The sequence below is a fragment of the Poecilia reticulata genome, linkage group LG2 (assembly GCF_000633615.1).
Source record: "Poecilia reticulata strain Guanapo linkage group LG2, Guppy_female_1.0+MT, whole genome shotgun sequence".
NCBI classification, from domain to species: Eukaryota; Metazoa; Chordata; class Actinopteri; order Cyprinodontiformes; family Poeciliidae; genus Poecilia; species Poecilia reticulata.
In genome coordinates, this window is record NC_024332.1 from 28,621,508 (window position 1) to 28,636,024 (window position 14,517).

Below are 14,517 nucleotides of genomic sequence, written 5' to 3' on the forward strand. Positions count from 1 at the left end.
ATTAGTGGCTTTTAGTCATTTGCAAATCCTGTTTTAAATTCTGCTAAACTGTTTTGAAAATATTAATTCATTTATTTTTTCTGTGTCTGATCAATTTATTATGCAGCAACATGCCATGAAAATGGCCAAAGGCTTGTTCTCTTCCTAACTACCTGATTTAGAAGCGTCTGATATGTAATTTAAGTTGTCTCCATATTGGCTTGACCTATAATTACAAATGAACACTTTATTAGACTATGAATCTTAGGAAACTATGCACAGCTAAAGGGCGGTGGCATCTGTCACAAGTGTTTTATCGTCCATTGTGTTCTAAATGTCACCCTAATTATATGCATTACCATCTTGTTATATCAAAGAAAACTCAAAATTAGCCAATAATATTCCGAACCTTGTAAGGTTATCCATCAAGGAAGAATGATCTATTAATAAACTTATTCTATTATAATAATGGTTTTCAGGCAAGTTGGCCATGTTCCTCTTGCTCTAGGAAAGTGTTTATTTCTCACTTGAAGAACTATAATGCCATTTTTATTCAGTTTTTTCTTGCAGACAAGGAAAACCTCAAATGATGTATGCAAGATAATACATAGTTTAATATGGAGGATGGCCGCTGAGAGGGTATTCATCTAAACTTAGGTGAACGGGGGAGGACATACAAAATGCAATGTGCTTGCAGACAGAAACTGTGGAGAATTTATAGCCGACCTCTACATAATATTCACCATATTCTTTTACAAACAGCTGGGACATGTTCCAGGGATCAAAGTAACAGCACCAGTCTAGATGATATTCAACAGATTCTAGTTTGTTGATATGATACATTTTGCTCAAGCCTAAAAGTTATGGAGCATCACAGGATTCAATGCTTTGGGCCAGTTCTCTGAGTTACAGTGTTGTAAAAAATATATGTTTCTTATTTGAATTCGGAGAAGACAGACGTTTTTTATCTTCCATCCAGAGAATCTGAAAAACAAACTGCTTGGTCAGTAACTGACTCATTCAGGATCAATGTAAAGAACCTCGGGGTGCTGTGGTGGTGCAGGGGCAAAGTACGACCCACGTATGGAGGCCCTAGTCCTTGTGCCAGTGGTCGCAGGCTCGATTCCAGGCCTGGCAACATTTCCCGCATGTCCTCTCCCTCTCTCATTACCCTATTTCCTGTCGAACCATCACTCAAAATGACCCGTTGCAGTTTCTGGGGTTCAAGAGAGAAAACCTTATGGCAATTGATGTATTACTTTTTAAAATTATTTTATTACTAAGACTGAATTGAAATGGATGTAAATAAGTCAGATTTTGTCCGTATATTTGTAGTGATATGTAATTGAGGATGTTCTGTTTGTGATGTTTGACCAGCTCTAATACTTACCTGCTACAGAAATGAATCACATTTCCATCCCACAGCTTCATTCAAACTCAGACATTTTACAACTTTAAATGAACTAAAATCGTGTCCATTGCATCAGTGCTGGGAACACAACTTGGCCTTTTTGACATAAATCTGTTTAATGAAGTGCTGCATAAAAGCAAAGCATTAAAAAGACAGTTATGAGCAATAATATCAAACACAGTCTCCACAACACCCATCCTTAAAATCAGCTATTTAAACAGGTTCAAAGGGCATCTTGGACTAGTAGTCAAATATTGGAGATGACCAGGGGCACCGGACACTGTGTCAACTCTTGGCTCAGGAAGTTCGGGAGGAAGGATAGAGAGAGAGAGGGGAAGGTTGTCAGCTCCGTCACAAAAACACAAGGTTTAAAATGTTCAAAACTTTACAAAACATCAAAATTCCTCCTGTAATATTGTCATGCAATATACATGTTGACACAACTGAGACAGGTTTTTTTTCCCAAGAGTTCTCATGTCCAGTCTGGCAGTGTACGGGTTACGCAGAGGGATTCACCTCTCTGGGCTGACAAGGTGGCACAGCTTTCCCAGCCCTCCTGCCTTACATCACGGTTATGCGGGAACCGTGATGCTTCCGTGACTTAAAAAAAAACAAAACAAACAAACAAAAAAAACTAACCAAAAACATCTCAAGTTTCAGTTGAAACATCCTACATAGGTGTTACATCACATTTCACTAAATAAACGAGCAAAAAAAGCGTATAAGTGAATCAATTCTTGTGACTTATTTGTTCAACTATTGTACACATAAAGCCACAGCATATTAAATGTATAGATATACAGTGTTCTGACACTGAACAAACCTGACAGCCTGGTAATGAAATGCTACAAACTGCAACGCGCAGGACGGATCTAGCATTTCTACTTCTACCACATTTTCAACACACAGGCTATTGATATAATGTGCTCAATGCACAGATTTTTAAGAAAGAAAGAGGCAAAAATGAGAAAATCTTACAAAGCAATGCAAAAAAAGTATAAAACAATAAATACAAAATATTGTAAACTAAACATTTATCCTCGTCAAATCATGTGCAGGTAGCCTTTTTGTGTTATATTACACCTACCACACTACACATTAATAATCTTCATTGTGGCGTTTGCATTAAAAAAAATAAATAAAAGAAGTGGTGATAAAGGGCAACTAAGGAAAAGGTGCAAAAATTAAATTTCATTCAGTAACTCAGTTAATTTAATAAAAAAAAGTTGAACTTATTTATGATTTAACAGCCAGCAAGGCCCATAAATCCACAGCGGGATGTATGCAGACATATTAATCGACTGCCTCTGAACCCATCAGCTTCCCCACTGTCTTTTAAAACTTCAAACATTAGCTGCAAACAGCACTGAAAAGGAGCACTTGGCACTGAAAGAAAAAAGAAAAATTAAAATCACTTATGCTTAAGTTCAGACGTCTTCAGTAAAAGAGACTTTTTCCATTTATTCCCCATAATTTTACTTTCCCTTGCCGTCTCTTTTCGGAGAGAAGGGTGGAGAAGACGAGTGGGGCAGTCTTTCACTCAGGCCAGAGTGTCTGGCAGTGTTTAAGTGGCACACCAGGACTTGTTTCAGTCTGCCAAGGCGAATCCATTGTGGAGGCAGGTGGGCCAACACACATCCTCGCTCAGGACACAGACTTGTGTGTCCTAGCCTTTGTCTCCATGCAGCCTGGCAACGGAGCCGGCGGCTATGAAGTCAGTGGGTGCAGAGCATTGCTATGGGAACCAGCATAGTAGGCTAGGCTGTGGCTGCACTTGGATCAGTTTGAAGACTTTTCTGCATACCGCTTAACGCTGGAGTCGCCTGCAGAGTTCACTCTCTTAAATATTCTTCCCAAGACTGGCCTACGATCTTATCTGCACTTTTTCTTCCACTCTCTATTGAAAAATAGATAAATATTTATTGTAATAAAAGTCAAAACGCAACTATGGGGTTAGGCTTTACAGAAACCGGGAGAGGTTCATGGTACTCTCTCGCCCTTCAGTTTGCCCTCGCGCAGTTAATTGTGCTGAAATGGTACATCCATCCGTGTCAGCACGTCCACACACACACACACACACACTCACAAACACACAGTCGTCAACATAAAAACAAACAGCCGCCGGAGTAGAAATCTTAAAACTCATTGACTATAATTCAACACGGCATCGAACAACAGTAAGGTCTGAAGGTGGAGTCCACAAAGGCTCCCTGGCATTGTGTCGGCTGAGTCCGCAATGTGCGTGAGGCAGAAAAAAGGGCGGGGGTCCGACCCTCCCTCGCTTAGTCAACCGAGCCGGGGTGCAAGCTGAGCGCTGGGGGGTCCAGACAGGTGGGGGAGTAGCTGAGGTGAGGCTCCTTAATCCACAGCAGGGGGGCGCCGTTCTTGCCCTCCTGGCTCTTGTTGTTGTTGCGACCTTTGTAGCGCACGACCAGCAACGCGATGAGAAGGATGCCGAAGATGGGGAACGGGTAGAAGAAGAGGAAATAGAAGAGGGACTCGTTGGAACACACCACTGAATGGATGGTGGAAACTGGGGGCAAAGAACAAACAATTCAAAACAGTTAGCATATACAAAGTGGCACAATGAAGCACTTTCTAAACTTGCAGTAAAGTTGAAAACTTCCATTTTTTCAGTTTGTCTTTTGTCATCTTGCACTCCTTTTCATGCCCCCGTGTCATTTTGTGTTCATACTTCCATTTTGTACCCATAAAGTAACTTTGTACCTGAAATCCACATAGCTTGTTTTTCTTTGTTCTTACATATGTCACAAATTATAAGAATACATATCTCATGAATATTAACACTTTATTGTGTGCATTTATTTTGGTATTAGTCCCTAATCTTGGCCAACTGACTCATATAAAATGACAGATTAAACCAAATCAACCCTAAGCGACATCCTACTGTTAATATGTTTTTGTCTAATTAGAATTAACAGCATGTCCTCTGGTTCTGAAGACGTTATGAGACATCCACATGGTGGGTAGGAACTGACATTTAGAAAGAGCAAAATGTCCTGTGGCAGATTTCTCCATATTATATCTAGAAAAGTCAGGTACAAAAGAGCAAATCTACTTTATAGACACAAAATGGAGGAGTGAGACAAAGAGTGCACACTCTGAATGAGAGGTTTGAAAAGTTGGCATCACTGGGGGTTGAGCCAATAAAACCTTAAAAAAAATTAACAACTGAAAGTTTTGCTCTCTTGGAGTCAGAATGAGCCATCAAGATGTTTCTATGACGACCTTGTGAATGGCTATATACAGCCCTGTACTTAACATAACATCGTCTTTTTTGATTTATATTTAATCATATCCCATTCATGAGTAATATCTAACCGTTGGTCTTCTTCAGTATCTGCTTCCACGTTTGAGTGTTGTTACTATGACCTGATGGGTTTGGTGCATTGCCTGACTGGAAAAGGTCAGATTTTTTAGCTTTCAATCATCCAAACACTGGTCCAGTTGATCAAGCTGGGAAAAGTTAAGACTTACAACTCATGAAGGTATCAGCCATGCAAAAGATTCAACTGGTCTATAAAAATTAATATTTATGTGTTTTATGGTATTTGAATACAGCTAATTTGTTTTCCCTCTGACTGGTATTTGCTCGCTAGATTGTTTTCAAATCAAATCTGAGGTAATTAGGAGATTTGCCCTCAATGTTAATTCTGCTTTTGATTAGCTGTTCAGAGGAATAACACAGATTGTGTAATTAACTACATTGTTTGAACTACTTGTTTATAAATGTTCCCTCACCCTTTTCCCTGAATTAATTATCTACATTTTTTGCTTTGATCAGTGTCACAGACACACGCAGAGGCTCTGAGGATTTTGTTGCTAAGGACTCACCTTGCTGCAGTACATTGACGATGGTGACGCCAGAATTATTGGTGGCAAGGCGATACCATTCATTGCGAGGGTTGAGGAGCCACTCCTCCACATGGCAATAGTAACGACCGGCATCTGCTGGCCGGGCTCCGTGAATGGTCAGGCTGTACTGGTCAGAAGTAGTCCTCTCAAACTGAAAGCGGGAATTGGGCCCATTGTCGTCGGGGGGGCTGCAGTTTCCATTTCCAAAGATGGCGTCGTGGCCGATGGAAAACACACAGTCCCGCTTGTCGTCGTCTTCCCCCGGCTGGTCCTCGATGTCCTCGTCATCGGAGCGATCCACGTACCAGAACACAGAAAAGCGCGAGTCGGGAGACGACTGGCTGAAAATATTGCAGCCCAGCCGAATTGAGCTGGACTCCTCCACTGTCACGTTATTCTCAAGCTCATCAACACGTAGTTGAGGCTCTGCAGAAGTTCCCCAAGAGAGAAGGAACAAAGGAAGACAATTTATGTTAATAAATGCACATATAGCTCAAACAGAGAAGGTGATTTACGTGAACTAATTCACAACTATCGGGCTAATTATGCAATGTTGTCAATTTGGCATTTTCAGAAGTGTTGTAAACGTGGATCCCGTTAAATTATACTGCAAAGCTAAGTTATTACAGTTATAAAAGCCAAAAGGGAAAGCTTCATATCATTTAGTTTAATTACAGAGTTATTGATGATCAGTACTTTGAGCTAATCAAAACCAAAAATAAAATTTCTTATAAATGACAATGCACTGCGGGGTATACGCATGGGATCCTTTTGCAATGATTGCTTCATCACGTCTACCGACCAATCGAGCACAGTGATACCACGTTTGGGCATTTTGGCCATGAGTACAGGTGCCAGGTCCTGTCAGAAAAGAAAATCAGCATCTCCATAAGGCCCAGGCATCAGAATAATATACCAGACAATCGAGTCGATAAAACACAGTGGACCCACAGCAGCAGATTTCATGCTTGAAGTCAAGGCGCTTGGATTATATTAATTTCCACTCTTTCTCCACGCTCTGGAAACTTGAATTTCACATTAAATTTAACATTTTCTTTCATCAGAAAAGTGGATTTTTGACCACTGAGCAACAGAACATCCTGTTTTCATCTTAGCACAGGTAAGAGGCTTCTGATGTCATTATCCGGTTTAGGTGAGGGTTGATACACGGAGCAACAGCTGTAGCCCATATCCTGGATTTGGCTCTTGAAATACTAACGCCACACCTCGTTAATCTCGCCAAAACCTGTGCACCTTATTTTACCACACATTTTCCTTTCACTCAACTTTCTAATAATTACCTACACAGCAGTCTAAAAAAGCTTCTTCAGCAATTACCTTTTTTTGTGGCATAACATTTTGTGAAGGGTGTCAATAACTGTCTGCTGGACACCCTTCAAGTCAGCAGTCTCCATCATTATTGTGCTTGCCATAATATAATAGACTTTTAATTATAAGTTCTAATTTTCTGAAAAACTATATTTTGGGATTTTACTAGCTGTAAACCGTAATCATCAAAATGAAGAGAATCATACACTTGACCTCAATTGTGTAATTAATCTATATAATAAATCTATTTCATCATTTGAACTGAATTACTCGAGTAAATTAACTTTTCAATTGTTTTTTTTAATTTACTGAAATGGATGTATACAAGAAGAAAAGAAACTTACATTTTTAAATATTTACTTACAAAATAATAAAGAGATACAATAATTGCAGCCCTAAAATGAACCGATTTAAACATGTTAACATCATAAAATAGTCATTTCTGCATGTGTTACAGGAAATGGAGAAACAAAAAGACAAAATTAAATCAGACTCACTATCCCGCCTGCAGCCAGTACCAGTCTTTCCGCTTCCCAGCAGGGTTGGATCCAACCTCAAGGCTAGGTTTTCTGTCTGCATGGATGTGCTACAGCCCTTCAGGGGTGGTTCTATGACCCACTTCCCCAGCAATTCAGAAAAAATGGGGCAATAAAAACTTGGCTTTTAATGGTTCTCTCTCACACAATGTTTGGGACTGACTTCTTGTTAAACCAAAATGAGGTGCAGAAGGACAGCAGGGGTGGAAAAACTGCTAATTCCTGCAGCTTCAGGGGATGTTGTAACAATAAATTAAAACCCATCTCTGCCTTCTAAAGTTAAAATCTACAATAAACGGTTTTGTGTTACTGTAAGGCTACCATCCCGTTTTTACTTTTTCTTCTCAAAATAATATGCTCAGCTCGAGCAACGTGTGAATGAATGAGTCCATACGCAGAGTTGTAGATTCTGCTTCTCATACCTCCAGATTTCATTTATATGAGTGCTGCAGCACAAATAAATCTTCTAAGACTAGTGTCTGCTTACAGAGCATTTTACCAAAGAAGCATTTTATTTACAGGCCACTGAGCTGCTGTTTTGATCCTCCTATTTTAGTTATTTCCTCATCAGGGTTTTCTCGTTTTGACTTCTAAACAGATAAACGTGGGTTAGGGGGAAAAAGTCAGGGAAGACGGACCATTACTGAGGTTGTTCTGAAAACATCAGTCTACTATTCAAATTCATTGTAATTCAATTAAGAAGTAAACCAAGTACCTATTCTATTAAATGGCTGTGGATTCTTCAGGAACAGTGCATTCACTACACATTACCTGTTACTTGTTACTTAACATGTAAGTAAGTAACAAGTGCTTCTTCTCATTAATTGGTTGTTTCATAAAATTGACACTAAAATAAAACACACCTGAGTTTATCAGATGATTCACAACTCCACTTAACTACAGAAAGCTAATTTATGCATCATATTTCAGAAGATATTTGAAATTCTTTGCATACCACTGAAGGGTACCTGTAATTCTGACAGCTACTCTATGATAAATTCAGGAACAATGGGCCAAAAAGAGATATAACTTCTCTCAGAGAGATTAAGAGATACGAGCTGAATCATGCTCAAAATAACTCTGATGAGGTGGGATGTCACGGTGTGGGTGGAAGTAGATACATCATCACTTTAAATCACTATTTTTCAGTCCTGGACAAGAGGATTAGCTTGTCCATCAGTGACTGGGAGTTTTCCCATTTTTTTTTTAAATCTTCCTGAGCTCTGACTGGGGCAGATGTTAGGTTAAAGCCAATAAGGTGCAGAGCAGAACATGTTGGAGTCGGTTGAAAATGTGAGTGAAATAATTGTAACATTAAATAGGTCATTAATGTAGCACAATACTAAATATACTACATGTGCCAGAAACGTTTATCAGGAAAGAAGTTAATGTGAAATAAACCAAAGATCTCTCTCTGTCGTTAAATAGTGCTCTTATTGGTAGCGAGCAAAATCTGTAAGCTAAAACGCTTTTCAGTCAAACTTTGACAGTTTTTCTTTATACAGAAAACAATTTCCAGCATTTACCACCAACAGTATCAGCTTGGCCTCTGCGTGCACATGTCAGTTTATGCTGATTAGTGAGGCAATTTACACAGTTTACATATAGATGTGATTTGAGTCCCTGAGATGCTGTTTCCACGAGTGGTGATGAGCAAAAGACCCCTTCATCTTTCTGCTGCGGGCAGTCGCCATCTGCAAAGCTGTGAAAAGTTTTCTTYTGTGTTGTTTTTTTCTTTCTGATGTCTGGCAAGTGACAAATTCAGCACTGTTATAACACTTAAGGAGATGATTGAGATTCAGTTAATTTCAACGTTCCTGTCCAAGGCTGTTTACTGTACAAGTGAAGTGATCATGTTGAGACAAAGCCATTTGTCTCATGGTGAGATGAATCAAGCCAACACCGCACTGAAGGAGTGTCAAGCTAAAATGAGCCATTATTTCTAGCATAAAAGTTATGCTTTGTAGTTAATGAAAACATGAGCATTATTTGTTAGACTGGAGATAATGATCAGATTGCATTGGGTCAAACTATGGAGGAGCAGAAACATGGGTTTTCATCGTATTCCTTTTGCGACACTGTTGCACCTTTTCACCTGATACGGGCAGAAAATATGTTTTCCCAGGAAAAGAACAGAAAATCAGAAGAATGAAGTCACAGCTGAATGCACATCTCTTAAGACCGCAGAGACACATATTGTCTTTAAATTACTCGAGATGCATTTTTAACGTTTGCTGTATTTATTTATTGAAAAGAAACATACACCTCATTATTTTTTCAGGGTTGCTGCAATCAAAATCTGACAAAGATCTGGCTGCATACTCAAAACCAAAACATCAAAAAATGTGAATGAAAGCAACTTTTAAGAACAAGAGCAAATTAAATTGATGGAAATAAGCTACCAAAGTCCACAATGCAGATGATAGGAGATGACAAATAATGAATATGCAAACTGACAGATGTTCTAAGTAAAGAATTTTATATATATAAATTTATAATATTAAAGATTGTATTAATTAATAGATGAATGACAACTAATTCCTCGTCTGACTGTGAACTCGATTTAGAGTGTTTAGGTTTAACTACGATTAGGAATAAACTATGAACATGAATTATTTGATTTTATTGCTCTTAACCAAAATACTTAAAAAAGGATGACTTGGCACAACAATTTTGATACCGTACTATATTAAATCTCTGCATACTGTCATGTGTAACCGATGTCTTTGTTAATTCTACCTCTACTATCTGTTGGCTTGGAACAAACATGACGGCGAGCCAGCCAGGTGTCAAACCTTGAATCTTCTGATCCTTGGAAATATCATCCATGGCAACACTGACCCAGCTCTCTGGATTAAAGTGTCAGCTGCTGCTTCATTCACTCATTCAAACGACCTTGAACAAGAGGAGCACTTTTAGCCTCACCTGGTTGTTTGACAAGAACCCTGGTGTAGCCTGAGGTATCCCGGGAGAGTCGATACCAGGCTCCATCTGGGTCACTCAGCCACTCCTCCACCAGGCAGTAATATGTCCCAGAATCACTGCTCTCTGCCCTGTTCAGAGTCAGTGCGTAGAGCCGAGGTGAGAGCCTCTCTGCCTGGACCCGCCGCCTCAGTCTCTCCTCGTCTGCGTAGGCGCCGTACTCAAAGGCCCCTGTGCGTTCGATCCTCAGCAGGAGTTCATCGGTTTCTGACCCGGCTGCCCGTCTTATGTACCATAACACAGCATGTTGGGAGTCCTGGCTGGTCTGGGAGGTGATCGAGCAATTGATCCTGACCCTGCTGTCCTCCTGGTACACCAGAGACTGGTTGTTCTTTTGCACCTTTAGCCTGCTCTCTGCAAGGAAACAGAAAAAGTAGGGTTGAGGGGTGGAGAAGCAAAAGCCAACAGTCAACTCTCTGGTTATAAGGGATATGATCAGCGGTGACAGGTACATATCAAAATTTCTGTTTTGTGACAAATTACTTAAAATGCGGTTTATTTCTGGTGGCAGGAGGGCAGGAAATGACTGGCGATGCGTGGGCGAGTTCAAAAAGTTGACAAAGATAAAGACAGACAAGAAGAAGAGGTGAAGTGAAAGGAGAGGGAAATGCCAAACAAGTCAAAGTCAGGGGGATGGGAAGTCTGTTGAAGACGCAGACCAGAGAAAGAGACAAGGGCGGTAGATTGTAAGGAAGGATATTATTAGGTAGGAAACAAGACAAAAGCAGGGCAGGAGGTCCTGTCAGTCTGCCAGAAAGAAAACGAAGAAGCAATGCATCTATAAAGTTAAGCAGGAGGGAGAGAGCAGAACGAGAGGAGAGGGAGACGACAGAGAGGTGTGACCAAAATGCCAGGAGGAAGCTGCATTTTTTTCTGCGTGCTGTGACAGGATTGGTTACACTGACATCGGTTGCGGGATAGGATTAGCTGCAGGTACATCAGGTGTGACCGCCATGAGAGCCCCACTGTCAAACGCTCAGGGGGGAGAGGATTAGTTGAAAGCGTTCAGAACACACAGAAGTGCACAAACACACACGTTCACACACATACACACAAACACATACACACATCCTTGACACAAGACATAGCAATAGAAGTAGAAGAAAATTAAGAAAAATTTGAAACAATATCTAGCTTATGATTCTAAGGCAAAATAATTTTCACCAGCTGTGCTTAGTTTTTGATTTTGTGACAGAAATTTAAAAAAGCTCTTGTGGAGATGTTGGAAAAACAACAAATAAAACATTTATTTTAGTTATCTTTAAAAATTTGCACTATATATATATATACTGCTCAAAAAAATAAAGGGAACACTTAAACAACACAATATAACTCCAAGTAAATCAAACTTCTGTGAAATCAAACTGTCCACATAGGAAGCAACACTGATTGACAACGGGGACCCTCGTCGGGTCACTGTGTAAATCGAATATGATTATAAAAATACAAATATGACGACCTCCTTGAACTGTCACAGAATAACTTCAATACTGCAATCAGAAACTTTGTAATTTAGTACTTTTGTCAAAAAAGACAGCTGAGGAAAAAGTTGTCTACTGTCTGAAAAGAACTTCTAGATTTTAGAGCTCACACAGACACAAAACAGATGCAGAAAAAAGAACACCTATCTTTAGATCTGAAATATTATTTCTGCTACAACCACTGAAACGGCCCTGAAATAGCACATTATTTGCATAAACTTAAGTGGGAATGGGTAAATGTCTTACATTCATCAGACTGTAAGACTGCCTGGTATTTATTTTTTTTGTTCATGCAATGCATGTATTTGAGGTTTAAAGGTAAAATAAATACAATTATACACCTTATTAGGACTTTATTGATAGATTAATGTAAAGCAGTGGATAAATATCAAATGGAAGGAAAATAATAAGGGGTTTTTAGGTTTTTACATAAAAATGAAAGAAGAAGTGTGGCATATGTTTGCATCCATTCCCACCACATCACTACCTTTTTCTGCAGGTTTTTTATGGTATGTCCATACCAGCTGTTCAGATATGAAAACCGAGTTTCTGCTCTTTCTTCTAAAAAAAAAAAAAAAAAAATAAATAAATAAATCTCCAGGTCTTGACAACAATTCAGAGTTGTCAAGACCTGGTTTTGACAACTCTGGTCTAGACAGATTTCTGTCTGGACCTTTATAAGATCATACCAACACATCAATGTACTTTGATCTAAATCCTTCCATTGTAGCTCTGGCTGTATGTTAATGGTTGTTGTCCTGATGGAAGGGAAACCTCCATCCCAGCCTAAACTCTTCTGCTACAGCTAACATGTTTTCTTCCAGTTCTCTTTGTCTATTATTTTCATTAACTCTGACCAGCTTCTCTGTCCCTGCTAAACAAAAGCTCCCACAGCGTGACGTTGCTAATCTTGCTTAAATGTAGTGTTGAAGGATATGTTCACTGTTAGCATTCCACCAAACACAACATTTTACATGAGGAGACGCAAGACTAGTGTGCCATGGTTCAGATGTTTTCCACGTGATCTGTGACTAACTGTGGCATACAGCCCTCCCTCAGCAATGGCTTTACCTTGATCCTCTTTCATAAAGGCTGAATTTATGATATGTGATATATGTCAGTGGTATCACGAGTCTCTTGGGTGCTTCTCCAAACTCTTTCAGTTTCAGATGATGGACTGAACAGTGTGCTCAAAGATGATCAGATCTGGGGATGATGTTTTGAAAACTAAAACTACTTTCCTACAACCATAAAAGTCAACTTTCAGTTGTGTTGGTTGGTCTTTATGCAGCTGCTTGTTTATTAATGTTATCCAACAAACCTTTGAGGCCTTCACAAAACAGCTGTATTTATAGTGTAAATACATTTTACACCGGTATGTTGTATATACTAATTAGATTACTTCTAATCAACTTGTGGTGAATGTCAGTAACGGAGATCAGGTTTAAGGGAGCTAAATAGGAAACTTTGTATCGACATTTCTTCACGTCACAGTCATGAACTACTTTGTGTTGGCCTATTTAAAGTCCCAGTAACAAACTGTGAAAAAGTTCAAAAGGTCTGAATACTTTTGAAAGTCACTCTAAATGTTTTGCTTGTTTTGCTACCTAATAGTTTCTCAGCTCCTTCTGCTGTAGTCCATGCAGGGTCTCGGCTATAACAGGCCGGCTGATCGACTGCCTACGGTCACAGCCATCTGCTGAGAAAACCTCATCTTTATCCACAGATTGGTGAGCGTGGTCGACTGACTCCTGTTTGTAGTGCTTCATATATATGCATAGTGATAAATATTGCACGATTTCGGGTGCATTTAAAAGACACATGGTTACGAGGCATTGCCAGACCACCCTGTTGTGCAGCAGTATTTCAAGCTAGCATCTCAAATTACTCATCATCACCATTGCTTCTCTGCCCACCAGATTCAAGAAGCTGAAAACATCTCCATCTGGAAAATGTAGCACCCTGTGGAATCCTGGCAACCATTTTCCTCCTCGTTTTTCAGGAGAATTACCTCTGAACCTCCTGAAGTGAAAGCATGCAGAATGGGATTGGCACGAGACAAAGCAACGCTCTGCCGTTCCCATTTGAAGTTTGAATCCACAGCCAGGAGAGAAACTGGCGGCTGAAAGCCTGTTGCCGTGCACGAGTGTTTAAACGAAATTCCCTTCTAATCTAAAATAAGCAAATTACTTAAGCCCTATTAGGTGGCATCATGAGCTATTAAAAGTTATTATTACCAAGGACTCACTCAAGCACAGACTGATGGGACGAACGGAACGGAGAAACAATGAGCCAATAAGGCAGAGGAGACATAAAAGGGAAAGGAATGCTTCCCGTTTTATGCTCCAAAATGACTTCGGAGTCTCGGGTCCCTGCTGAATCCTACTGCTGTGAAAGCAGCTTCACAGAACAGCCTGTCAAATCCGGTGACATGTGTCCTTTTCCACAGAGAATGAAGTTTTTCCCATCAACTACAGCAGAGCCCATCAGCCCCTTACAAAAATGCAACTGTTGACAGAAGCAGCAATAACTCAGTTTGAAGCGAGTATAAATCCAAGTAAAGACTAGCTCTTCGTTATAATGCAGATGCTCCTAAAGAGCAAAATTAGCCCTGTTTTTGAAGGTCATCATGGCAATTAATATCTGTTTCAGGTTCCATTGCATGCATTCATGACTGTGCTTCTGTAGCATCCACAAAGTGACATCAATCCAATATCAACTGTGCTTGCTTTTACATCTAAAAGGTAGTTCCTGTGTGAGTCGAGCTTAATTAGACATATAAGTTGTTTGAAATGCACAAGCTTTGACTGCCGTTCAAGAAAACATTTTTTGTTTAAACTTTATCCTTGAGAATAATGGTTCAGAGCCTCCAGTATTGTTCACCTACTGTTTCCAGGGCAACCGTGAGTCTTAGATCAACCAT

At 39.7% G+C, this 14,517-nt stretch overlaps 1 protein-coding gene across 2 annotated transcripts in view; it reads right to left on the reverse strand.

The window, feature by feature from the left end:
* Window positions 1-1,481: 1,481 nt before the first annotated feature.
* igsf3 (immunoglobulin superfamily, member 3) overlaps window positions 1,482-14,517 on the reverse strand; it is a 106,441-nt gene continuing 93,405 nt past the window's right edge. For both annotated transcript variants that reach the window (XM_008400850.2, XM_008400840.2), the window contains exons 7-9: window positions 10,057-10,467; window positions 5,246-5,692; window positions 1,482-3,923 (exon numbers count right to left, since the gene is read on the reverse strand). In XM_008400850.2, the coding sequence (XP_008399072.1) occupies window positions 3,673-3,923; window positions 5,246-5,692; window positions 10,057-10,467 (1,109 nt within the window). In that variant the 3' untranslated portion in view covers window positions 1,482-3,672. The remainder of the gene's footprint in view (window positions 3,924-5,245; window positions 5,693-10,056; window positions 10,468-14,517) is intronic.